Below are 13,474 nucleotides of genomic sequence, written 5' to 3' on the forward strand. Positions count from 1 at the left end.
ATTCAAACAACATTCAAACATATACCAGTTGCCTGGTAGCCTAATATGTAAGTTGGGTTGGCAACTGTCAAGCTCACAACAAGTTTCTCCAAGTGTCATCATTAAACATAACAGTAAAAGTTTATACTCCTTCTAATTCAATTGTAGTTAATTATTTAACTATGAATAATAGTATCATGGTTTATACTTCTATTTTTATTTTTGGGGGCCATTATCTTGAGTACCCCCTGCAGTACCTCCGCGTACCCCTAGGGGTACACGTACCCCCATTTGAGAAACACTGCAATACACAAACGAGCCCTACAGTATAAAGGGTCAATTCTTGCCAGGAAAGAAGCATTTCTTCGACTCAGACCTTATCGCCAGTGTTGGCTTATAGCAGCTGTCGGTAGGACCATATATGGATTCTGTTAGTGTGGATCTCCTAACAGGGCATCATCTGGGATACAAACCCTTTTCATGCCCATATATGGAGATCCCTAACAGAATCCCTTTCATGCCCATATATGGAGATCCCTAACAGAATCCCTTTTATGCCCATATATGGAGATCCCTAACAGCATCCCTTTTATGCCCATATATGGAGATCACTAACAGCTAACAGAATCCCTTTTATGCCCATATATGGAGATCCCTAACAGAATCCCTTTTATGCCCATATATGGAGATCCCTAACAGAATCCCTTTTATGCCCATATATGGAGATCCCTAACAGAATCCCTTTCATGCCCATGGAGATCCCTAACAGAATCCCTTTTATGCCCATATATGGAGATCCCTAACAGAATCCCTTGTATGCCCGTATATGGAGATCCCTAACAGAATCCCTTTTATGCCCATATATGGAGATCCCTAACAGAATCCCTTTTATGCCCATATATTATGGAGAAATCCCTGCTCTGAGTATCTGACATCAGTGTGATGTCACCTGTTTATGCCCATATATGGAGATCCCTGCTCTGCGTATCTGGTTGCTATGGTAAACAGTTGGTTGCTAGGGTAAAAAAACATGGTTGCTATGGTTAACAGTTGGTTGCTAGGGTAAACAGTTGGTTGCTAGGGTAAAACCATGGTTGCTAAGGTGGTTGCTAACGTACACTAACAAACCAGCAACAACAGACTGTTGCCACAGCAACGTACACAAAGGTTTGTGTACACATGTGGTGTGATGTCATACTGATGCGGAGATATGAGCAGGGCAAAGGTGTGACGTGTGACCGACGGACGGACGGACGGACGGACGGACGGACGGACGGACGGTGGAGGTTTTCATAGTAAACTGCTCCCTGACGGTCGCAATAATAAGTCAGTACATTAACAGCAATATAACAATGTAAATGGATATCTATCTAGAGAAAAACACAATATAATCAAAGTTCTAAAAAACCTAAAAAACAAAAACAAATGCTAACTAGCTTCATATATGGTCATTGATTTTACTGTAGTGCTAAGGGTTTAGGTGGAGTCTGAAAAGGTGAGTCGATCTTCAGTCCACGGCGAAAGCTAGCGAGTGAGTCTGTTGTTCTAAGTGCGACAGGGAGTTTATTCCACAATTTGGGAGCCAGGAGGGCAAACTGTCTCGGACGAGTGGATTTTTGCCCTGGAGTTTTTAGCGAGGGTTCTGTCAGCATCCCTGTGTTGGCTGATCTAAGTGAACGGGTGGGGGTGTAGGGGTTCATCAGGTTTTGGAGGTATGGAGGAGCCATACCTTTGGCTGCTTTGAAGGTCAGCATCAGTGTTTTGTATTCGGTGCGGGCCGCAACCGGGAGCCAGTGGAGGCTGCGGAGAAGGGGAGAGACATGTGAGAACTTAGGTTGGTTGAAGACCAGTCGTGCCGCGGCATTTTGGATCAGTTGGAGAGGTTTAAGTGCACATGCCGGGAGACGAGTGAGGAGAGAGTTACAATATCTACGCTCTCCTGGCTCCTTGGGTCTGGCTCCTACGTTTTACTCCTGTCGTTATGTTCGTATTCAGCCCTGTGTGGTGTACCTCAGTTCAGTGGCGTCAGTTCAGCAAAAGCTAAGGTATGGCAAAGATGGGAGTCCTCATGGAAAAGAGGCATTACATTTTGTATAACACAGTTCTATTGTGAAACTGCGAGGCGTTGTGAGCATGTAGATCTGCTATTTTCACAATGTCTGAAAAAAACTAGTTTTGTCAGTTTTTTCCACAGGTTTCTACGGTTTCTTGGGCTGGATATGGCAGCCTGGAACGGTTGCAGCTAAACTTGGCATGTTAGTAAACGTGCCTCAATTAACAATATGCATTGCACCTGTGCAGCTGACCTGCGGAACCTGGGAATATACCATCTTGTCAAGATGGGGAGAATACAAGTGTGGAGATTAGAATACAATTATAATACCTTGTTAAAGTGACCATTTTGTAAAATTTTGCATTTGTAGTTATTTTACTGTAATTTAACAACAGAATAACCAGCGCAGATAGACAAAAAGACATTCATGGATTTATATTTAAAAGTAACTTTTATTCCCCTGCCATACCCAATTGACGCCCCTGCCTCAGTTATTATTCCTGCGACCCTACAGTGAGTCCTTTGTTGTTTTGTTGCCTACCTGTTTTCAGTAAAGTCTTAAGTTTATACTCAACTCCACTCTCTCTGCATCATGATTCCACTTTCCTGGTTTTCTGGGCTCCATGCTTAACAGCTACAAGGAACACGTCTCCGACTGACTATTGATTGATTGATTGCAATATTTATTAGAAGTTTTCATACAGTTACAGTTGTATGAAACAGTACAGTGGTACAGTACAAATGGTACAGTTTCATGACAGTACAGTTCACTGGTACAAGGTCAACTAAAAGGAAACTCAGGTAAGCCTTGCGGCTTATTTCCATTGAGATCCTATTTTCTTTAACTCACCCCCTAGGCTCCAGCTGCAGGGCCCCTGTGCACCGTGCACGTGTACAATGTGCACAACATAATCCATCCCTCTCCATGCAGGCATTCAGACTCATTTCAATCAGCAGGTGGCAGTCATAGATCAAGAACATTATTGTTGATAGTAGTGTGTGTGCCTAGGCTCATGTTCCTGTTAAAAAGACTGTGGTCTACATGCTGAATAGGAGATGTAAGACAAGGCTAAAGTTGTGGAAGAAACATAATTAGTTAAAAGGAGAGAAAAAAGAGGAAGAAATCCAAACCTATTTACAGTGGCCTATGTATAGGCTTAAAGGAGTAGTTCACCCCCAAATGACTTTTTGTCATGGTACATTTACTATAATCAATTGTCTTGTCTTAGGAATGTGACAAATACACTCAAGTCTCCATGGCCAGAGTAATCAATAGAAAAAATAATTGGTGGCAACTACTCCTTTAATGTCTTTCTACGCACAGTGCACACTATTGCATCAAAATGAATGCAATCTATAGAAAACCACTGCCCTAACCGCTAAATAACAATGCTTGCATTACAACACGTAAAGATTTATCTACATCGATTTTAGGCCTATTGTAAAGGAGAGAAGGAGTCCCGCACACTGTCTTCACTTACAATTAAACTTTATTCAGCAACGTTTCGGTCTCTTCAGACCTTCATCAGGCATACAAGAAGCAGCTCGCATAAAGCCAGCTATATAACATGTCTAGGGAGGGTGGGGGCCAATCAGATCCACACACCACTCCTGTTACCAAGATGAGGGGCGGCCCTTACAGGTAAGTGCAGGTGGTATTTTTGCCCATAGGCACAACTTGTTTTAAAAACATCAAGTATACAAAAGCCACAAAAATGAAATCAGTCAGTAGAAAATAGGTGTTACAGTCAAGAATAAAATCAAGAACAAATATACCTATAGAGGGACTACACTTTGGCCGTAACTATCAAAACGGAAAACAGTTTTAACCCAAAATTTTCCCCTGCACTCAAGGACATACTTCTAGGCCTAGGGCCTACCTAATAAACCCTTTGATGCGGCATAGTTTTGCTTTTGGAAAATTTGTTTGGTATATGCATCTTTTAGTCCAACTCGTAGAGCGACTGGCAAGACTACACTAGGCTACTCAAGCATTTTAATAGGGATTTGGGAAACAAACAGGGGGAAATAACTAAGCGACGGCCCTTATTCTGCTTGTGGTTTTCCGCCTTGAACGGATCAACGGCCCGTTGTAAACAAACACCAGGCTTTACCCAGAGAAAGCCTGGTGACGCGAGGTTAGACGGTGATCTCAGCCGTCTAACTCAGCCGTTCTCAGATTCCGCTCCGGGGAGTAGTCCTCGAGGAGGTCCGACAGGTACTGTGGAGCATGGAGGGCTTTATAGGTGAGGTTTGTACGTGATGCGGAACTTGACCGGGAGCCAGTGGAGGCGTTTAAGGCTGGGGGTTCATTAGGGATGGGATGATACGCAATATCATCGTTTATCGCGATAAAACCTTTATCGTGATATCGACCTCCGTCATGAACTGGGATCAATTCACCTTTTATTTGCCGAGCTGCTATAATTGGTAAAAGGTAGTGATAGTCTTTTTTTCACTCTCTATCAAATGTCTTTGCAAGTTGTGAGCTTGTAGATCTGCTATTTCTTTGGCAAATGTTCCGCCCCAGGACAATGGATTTTGATTATAATATCGTAAATCGCGATATCTTTTGTCACAATAATCGTGATATGACATTTTCACATCGTCCCATCCCTAGAGTCTATCATCCTCATCATCGTGGAAGGAGTCCTCCTTACTTCGAACGTCGCCTCCATCCCTCAGCTTTCTCCCGGCTCCCTCTTCATCCATTCCTATGTCTTCGTCACCCTCCCGGCTGCTGGCCGCTCCTGGTGTTGCAAATATTGTACTTAGACTCCACTACAATTTGACAACTTTAGTTTACTTAAGTTACTTTATAGATTTAGATTATTATTACAAAACATACACTAACCACTTCAGCCCTATAGGCCTATTTGCATTTTGTCCATTTGAAAATAGCCGATCTACAAGCTCACAATGCGTCGCATTGTGAAGATCTGCTATTTTCATTTGAAAGGTTGTGAAATGGGACATTCTGCATTCTGTGTACTTTCTACTTTTGGCACTTTAAGTACATTTTGATGCCAATACTTTTGTACTTTTACTCAAGTGCACCTGTAATTTCTGACTTTTACTTGTAACAGAGTATTTCTACATTGCAGTATTGGTACTTTTAAACATGTGATTATTTACCCTCCATCTTCTTCTGCCTCTGGTGTCTGGCTCTACAGAGGCAGTGGCAGGTGCTGATGATGATGATGGTTTGAAGCAGAGCTGGAAGGAGGAAGCGGCGCGTCAACAAACTATAATTTCTTGGCACTTGCTCTGAATTTACACTTTACAAAGTTTACATGCATGCATGAAAGTATTGTGAAGATATTGAACATTACTGTTACCAATGTTACTGGTACCGGTACTTGCACTGACAGCCATTCATTTGAGGAGACTCTTTGTGTCTCTAGGCAACAAAGCAGGCACTTTGTGTCTCTATAGGGAGCATCAAATTATTGGCTTAGAAAACAAAATAAACAAAAATATATCCATGAACTCAAATCCCCATGGGGTGAGTATTGGATAGGACTATCCGTTTAAGTGAAGGTGCTGGCCACATGTGAGCCCTGGCCCACCAGTTGCCCATGTACTGTATGTTTTGTGGTATCTCGATAAGGGGAATACTGCCAGGTAAGCGCGCCACCAGGAGGAGGCCGAGAGAGTGGCATGAAGACAGAGTAAAACTCAGAGGACCCCGCCCCCGCTTAGGCTGCATCATCGAGGGCCGCTACGTTCCCACTTACCTTCTCAGTCAACCTGAACTGACAGCTGTGTAGTGCGGCTAGGTGGGGCGGGGTACAAATAGAGCCTGTTCCCTGCGCCTTTAGATCTTGGCATTCTCTTGGCTGCAAAGCGTGCATTGGGCGGTAAGAGAAAACTCCACACACTCTTGCTCATTTCTAAATAGAAATTCCAAATATTCACTGTCTCGTATCCTATCCTAGGAAATCTGACGGCTGTGAGCCGGCCTGGCTAGGAGGAGGAGGAGAAGGAGTGGAGGAGGACCGTATTGGAAAGCTTTGAGTTGGAACTCGGATCCCCTTATTCTGAGTGATATAGTGAATATGGCCTGTATTGAAATGCCTTGACCTAAAGCACGCATCCCCTTTATTTTGAGTACTACACTCACCCCTTTACTTAAACTACAGAACACCCAAGAGCTCACTGGCCCTATGAGTTTACATGCCCCTTTATTAGTTAAGTTAGCGTGTAAGTGAGCTGCTTGGGCTTATTGAGCTGGCGCCCACCTGATTCCCTGTGAAGAGAAGCAACGTTCATACTCCCCGAGCCCCTGTTAAAGCAAATTATACAACAGGTAGTCGGGCTCTCAATGGAAAACAGGCTCTCCAACCGTGCATATAACGAGCCAACACAAACGAGCACAGATGCACTGTCTCTCATCAAGTAAATAAATCAGCTGCGTTGGTCATGAAAGACAGCAAGCCCGCCTCTCTCCCCACACTATGCTAGGCGGCTAGGCTAGGCTAGCGTTTTTCATGTGACGTTCAGGGACATAGTAGCTAAATGTGGCATTAAAAAATTACAAATTCCTATCGAATATCTTAATTACAATGAAATGAAGTTGACGTGTTTTTTTTTAAGGGCAACAGTTGTATAATCGCAATATTACACAAGAGGGTGTGCATGTAACACCGTTATCCTGCACGACAGCCTTACCACAGGAACGAGCCGACAGGCGAGTTCCGTAGGTAGGGCTGGAGTTAATCATCGTAATCACTTTGCCCTGCAGAGTAACCCACCTACCCACCTTTCTCTTAAAGGAACAGTCCGCTAATTCCCCTGAACCTACCTGAGCTACCTGAACATTGCCCAATCCTAAAGGGTGGGTGGGTGGGTGGGGGGGGGGGGGGGGGGGGGGGGACTAGTAGTATATGCCTCAGTGAAAAGAAGAAGACTATTTCAGTTTGCCTTTACCCTGAACGTTTTGTTTGACATTTGCACCACTTCTTTCATTCTGTAAACCAAATCTGTGAATAAATGCGCCTTGTGGCTTGCACTGTGTTGTGTATAGGTTTGGTCCAGTTAAGCCTGTATTTGCCACAGTTTATATGAGATAGCAAATAGCAAACACACCTATTCCACATAAAGAGATGGCCACAACTTGCCAGAAGTCCAAGCCAGACATCTCCTTGGGGGAAAGGGATTCTTGTTCTGCGACAGGGAGAGAGGTCAATATCACTTCAGTTTAACCACTTAAACCCTCTATAGATGGACCACCTTGAACCTCCATACAAAAGCATCTATGATCTACAAGTTCATAATGAAATTCAATTATTATAATTTTTTTGTGAATGAAAATTAAAAAACAGATGATAACTTCTGTTCTCGGATTTCGGGAGGTGTAGTTCTAGCCCCATGTAGAAGCTCACCCTCCGCTGGCGATCTGTTGTTAGCTCCGTGGTGAGGTCCTCAGCGGCGGGGGATAACCCTTTCCGCGACCACAAATCCAAAAAATAAGGGTATTTCCACGCTCCAAGACTATGATTTTCCTTTCACTTTCCTGTCGCGAAAAGGGTTATCCCCGCCGACGTGGAGGAAGTCCCCAACAGCGGGCAGACAGGTCCATAGGACCTCACCACAGATCGCCACAGATCGCCAGCGGAGGGTGAGCTTCTATATGGGGCTAGTGTAGTTCCAGACTCTATATAGCATTTGGAGATTTAGTGATTTAGTTTACTATGAGGGTAATGACATACTGTATACAGTATAATACCCGGGGACTCACCTTTGGGGCAGCTTGGTGTGAAGGGCAGGCTGGTCTCTGAACCACCGGGTTTGAACGCGGTGCAGGTGAAATTGCTGTCAGTGTCCACAGGTCCGGTCAGAGTCATCTGGTTCTGCTTCACCACTTCCTTCCCATTCTCACTCCATCTAAAGGACAGGCCCTGTGGCTGGAGTTTACACACATACACATTACATACGTTTTAGACAGGAACCCGCACGTCAATTTTTTTTTGACGTGAATAAACATTTATTGCATGAATGGAATACAGTTATATCTTGGTGTTAAAAGGCTCTGCGTTCGGATTAGACGGAGTGGTGTAATGTTTAGCAGATCTGTGAGTGAGGAGTAAGAAAGGAGCAGTAGTCGGAGACGTTAGGGAGATGACATGGTAATGTCGTGCTAATTAGTCTAAAAGCGCCACATTTTGTACAGATGTAGCCCAGGGTATGCTCTAATGATTTAGCTAGGGCGCCCGAGTCTGCGACATTCGGGGTCGCCACAGCGGCCAAATCAAGTTGGGCTCCCATCGACTTTCAATACAGGAGGAAAATACCCAGAAAGACACTTTTTTTCTGGGTATTTAAGTAGGATGTGAGAGGTCTAACTAGGGGTTTGTCATGATGCTGAATCCATTGCAAGCATTTGTTTTGCACAAAAAACATTCCTTGGGCTAGAAATGGCCTCAGAAAATGATGCATATATGGGTGAGCATTCATGTTAGTCGGAGGCCTTAGGGTTTTTTTTTCTCGTGCTAATCAGTCTAAAAGCGCCAAATTTTGCACAGATGTAGCCCAGGGTATGCTCTAATGATTTAGCTAGGGCGCCCGAGTCGGCGACCTTCGGGGTCGCCACAGCTCCAGAAAACACCCACAAAACTCTGAAAAGTGATGACTCATCACTTTTCATCACTAAACCATCGTTTTATGGGACCCCGAAGGTCGCCGACTCGGGCGCCCTAGCTAACTCATTAGAGCAGGGGTCCTCAAATACAAATCTTGAAGGTCCACAAATATTTTTTTGAAACAGGTCCGGGTCCGGGGAAAAATAAATTATATATATATATATATATATATATATATATATATATATATATATATATATATATATATATATGCCCGTCTGGCAAGTACAGTTCATGTCCTACTTGCCCTCAGGTCATGGCCACTTGCCCTCATAACCTTAATTAGGGATCCCTTTCATACATTATTTTACATTGGCTAATGTTTTTTTTTAGTAGTTTGTTGATGCAGTAATGGTCTTTTTCTGTTTATTTTGTATTAGGGTGTTAAGTCCTTAATTATGACTTCACTTTCATCTGGCCTGGGGACTCCTCCAAAATCATTTGGGGTCCTATTTGACCCACAAGTTGATTCACTTGACTAAAGAGTAACAACCCGTTGAAGGGAGAACAGAATGTAATAAATCAAGGTGGAGCAGAGATATTTATTTTACGAAAATGATTTGTTTGCGCCAAGTTTTTGTTTCTTTTAGCAAACTGGGATAATCTTCGAATGATTTATGCTTGTGTCGCAACGTGAATATCGATCCGAAAACGAGGTGTCGCGCGTCGGAGACGATGCGGAACGTGGCTCACTCCTATACCGAGTAATGCGTGTGGCTCGCAGCTGGCTTTGCTGCATGGCTCGCTGGCTGCAAATCCATGGAGAAAGAGAGAGGCAGCCATGGCTGTGGCACCTCGCGAAAACTCTCTGGAGAGAAGATTATAATCCTCATGCAAACGTATTCACGTTGATGTTGTGCTTGTGCGCGAATGAAACCCACAACTAGTTTTTACAGCCTGCAGCTAATCGCTGCTGCTGCGTGCTCCCTGCCTCGAAAGATTCCGCACTCCGCCGTCTGTGAAATGAACACTATCAGCGCGTCGTTGTCATAGAGATGACAACCCATAATAGTTTATGCCCCGGCATCAGCCAATCAGCGTGGCGTTCTCTCTCTCGCACACAGACTTCAGAGCGCATGCAATGAAGTGGAATACAATGAGAAGTGGAAACAAAACGGAGATTTTTTTAATAATTCGTCCTGGGTCCGGTCGGCGGTGCCTCGCGGTCCGGACGTGGACCGCGGTCCGCCTATTGAGGACCCCTGCATTAGAGCATGCCCTGGGCTACATCTGTGCAAAATTTCACGCTTTTAGACTGATTAGCACGAGATATCCTTAAGGCCTCCGACTACAGATAACAGGCTCAGCTGAGGTCGGCGAGACTCACGTGTCCTGCATATCAGCTTCATTAAATAGATGGGATACTGTACATAATCTCATGAGTTCGATAGACAGACAGACAGACAGAAAGACAGACAGACAGACAGACAGACAGACAGACAGACAGACAGACAGACAGACAGACAGACAGACAGATAGACAGATAGACAGACAGACAGACAGATTTCTCACCTGTGAGACAATGCAGGTCAGGATGACAGTCTCCATTCCACAGGTATGCGTCACTGAAGGCTTCGAAACCCTGTCTGGATAGATTCACTTAGATTACATTACATTATATTAGAATCCATTTAAGAAATTTGTACAATCTCTCAGGCTAACTGTTGTTCTAACTACAAGTTAATAGAATCATGTGGTGGTGCACTGCATTTAGCGCTTTATCCAAAGCACTTTACCATGTGCATTAGGCTACATTCACACACACACACACACACACACACACACACACACACACACACACACACACACACACACACACACACACACACACACACACACAAACACGTGCGGGCGAATGCACAGTGATGTACCAGTCACACAGAGATTCCAAATCTTTACAAGATTTCCCACAATTTGTGTTTCCAGACCAGTTGATGATCTATGGTGAGCCCTTCATTTGCCCTGAGGCAGTGTGACGGATGATCCTTCTGGGAGACTGAGACGTGGAGGAAGTCCCCAACAGCGGGCAGATGACAACGAAGCTAACAACAGATCGCTAGCATTTGGAGATTTAGTTTGGTTTACGCAAGACTACTATGAGGGTAATGACATACTGTACACAGTATAACACCCGGGGACTCACCTTTGGGGCAGCTTGGTGTGAAGGGCCGGCTGGTCTCTGAGCCACCGGGTTTGAACGCGGTGCAGGTGAAATTGCTGTCAGTTTCCACAGGTCTGGTCAGATTCATCTGGTTCTGCTTCACCACTTCCTTCCCATTCTCACTCCATCTAAAGGACAGGCCCTGTGGCTGGAGTTTACACACAGACACATTACATACATTTTAGACAGGAACACGTCAAAAGTAGATTTAAACATTTATTGCATGAATACAGTTCATCTTGGCCTTAAAAGGCTCCGCGTTCACTCAGAGATGTTGAATTTTATTCGAGCAGTTTGCTATGCAAAATCAGGGAACGCTAAGCAAAACCCCCATAGGGATACAATAGTATAATAGCAGTAGAATAGCATTGACATAATTTTAGCTTGAATGGCAGACATGAAATTGCAAGTATATTTGAGCCTATGCCAGACTCTGATCAAAATGTGGAGGCTGGGGTGGAGGAGGTAGCTAAACTGCAGCAGATCAGAAGCTTCGGATGAAATTGGGGCACCCGCATACCACTCAGGCATTGCCTGAGTGGTATGCCTTGATTCCTGATCCGGGGAAAAAGGAAGAACAGACGGGTTGAGCTATAGTGAATGCAAGCCGTATTTTAAGGTGCCTTCCTTACTGAGCGAGAGCTCTGATTGGATTAGACAGAGTGATGGAATGTTTAGCAGATGAATGAGGAGTACGAAAGGAGCTGACTGACAGCTGATAACAGCTGAGATGGGCAAGACTCACGTCCTGCATAAACGCTAAAGCTTCATTAAATAGATGAGATACATAATCTCATGAGTTCGATAGACAGACAGACAGACAGACAGACAGACAGACAGACAGACAGACAGACAGATTTCTCACCTGTGAGACATTGCAGGTCAAGGTGACAGTCTTCTTTTCACAGGTATATGTTACTGAAGGCTTTGGAACCCTGTCTGAATAGATTCGATTAGATTACATTATATTATATTAGAATCCATTTAAGAAAGATGTACAATCTCTCAGGCTACTGTAACTGTCTTAACTACAAGTTAATAGAATCGTGTGGTGGTGCATTTAGCGCTTTCATCCAAAGCAAGCACAAACACACGCACGCACACACACACACACACACACACACACACACACACACACACACACACACACACACACACACACACACACACACACACACACACACACACACACGGTATGCATGTGCGGGCGAGCACACGCGTACAGTGACATACCAGTCACACAGAGATTCCAAATCTGTGTGTGTGTCACACTCAAAGCATGAGACTTGGAAGCCCTGCTAAACAATCGACACTCTATAGCGCAGCGCCGCTCTCCGAAAAGAACGTGTGCGTTGTAGATCAGTATTGTAGACCTATCTGTTGGCTGGTAGTCAAGCCATATTTTTCAGCAAGCGACACAGCTGTAGGAGTAGATTATAGTCTCAGCAGACAAGGCTATAGTATAGACCCACTTGTCAACAACGCTGTTGATCGTTGTTTTAGTTTTTTTTACTTTTACGCACAGCACTACAGAACGTACACATAGCCGCTACAGGCACATAGCAGGCTAGCCTAGTATATATTATGACAAACTCACAGTACTTACTTGTACATATTAGAGTTAAAGGAGTCCATTTCCCAGCCTGACACGTCACATGGACGAAGCCTCCAGTTCTCCTGTATCCCTCCTTACACAAATAGAAGACCTTTTCTGTTAGTGCGTACTTCTGTCTTATGGAGCTGGAGCTCAGCATCATGGAGTTATTGATGGAGATCTGAGGGGGTCCGCAGTGCTTGTGTCTGAGCTGTGTCTGAGCTGTGGATGAAACATCATGCAGGGTTTAGGACACATGATATCTAGCAGGTTCACATGAGGAAAATAGAACGAAAAAGTTGAAAGGTTTTTAATTACCCAAAGTATGCACATGTTTTTCCCGGGTTTCTACGTTTTTTTTTTTACCTGAGGTCCTTGGGCTGGAGTGGTTTCATTTCTGTTTCAATTATTTGTTGGTATGGTAATCTTTGTGTCAGAGATAAGAATTCCCTTGGAAGGATCGTAAAAGTTGCCTCCAAAGTATCTGGCACACAGATGAACAGCCTATAGGACAGATTTTCAATAGACAGGTGCTCTGCTCTGTCGGAAGAGAAATATCCCATAATTGGCTGCTAGTTGCACTGTTTTCCCCCCGCAAGGGTACCAAAAAGATCTTTTCTCCACTGGACCCCATTCATTTTACAGTCTATGGTCTATCTATCCGTTCCGATGCTGCTCACCCACTAAACAAAGAATACAAACTCCTTCCATCTGGCCTTGTGCCACAACAAACAGGCACAAACATTAATTTGTTCCTGTGTCTATCTGCACACTGAACGCTGCTCTGGGTAGGTCCAGGAGATAACCTATTCCTCATATGTGCACTTTATTGGTCTTTCCTATAAGAAGATGCACTTTCGTGGACAATGTGCACTTTATTGCACGGCACTTTAACGCATGCACTTCATGGTCAATGTGCACTTTATTTACTTTCAGGTATCTGTCTGCTACATGTGTTCTGTATTTTGCTGTTTTTATTGTATTGTTTGATGTATTGATGTCTATGCCGCTGACTGGACACTAAATAAACAAACCTTGAACCTTTT

At 44.1% G+C, this 13,474-nt stretch overlaps 1 protein-coding gene across 1 annotated transcript; it reads right to left on the minus strand.

The window, feature by feature from the left end:
* Nucleotides 1–4,224: 4,224 nt before the first annotated feature.
* Nucleotides 4,225–12,915, minus strand: LOC308280276 (uncharacterized protein). Its single transcript, XM_080720536.1, has 9 exons — nt 12,795–12,915; nt 12,441–12,650; nt 11,700–11,773; nt 10,817–10,982; nt 10,186–10,259; nt 7,773–7,938; nt 7,121–7,198; nt 5,168–5,248; nt 4,225–4,782 (listed from the first exon to the last, which is right to left on the minus strand). The coding sequence occupies exons 2-9, from the start codon at nt 12,589–12,591 to the stop codon at nt 4,649–4,651; spliced, it is 924 nt and encodes a 307-aa protein (XP_080576662.1). The 5' UTR covers nt 12,592–12,650; nt 12,795–12,915; the 3' UTR covers nt 4,225–4,648.
* Between the last annotated feature and the right edge of the window lie 559 nt (nt 12,916–13,474).

This window comes from Nannobrachium achirus (assembly GCF_963921795.1).
Source record: "Nannobrachium achirus genome assembly, chromosome: 24".
Classification (NCBI taxonomy): domain Eukaryota; kingdom Metazoa; phylum Chordata; class Actinopteri; order Myctophiformes; family Myctophidae; genus Nannobrachium; species Nannobrachium achirus.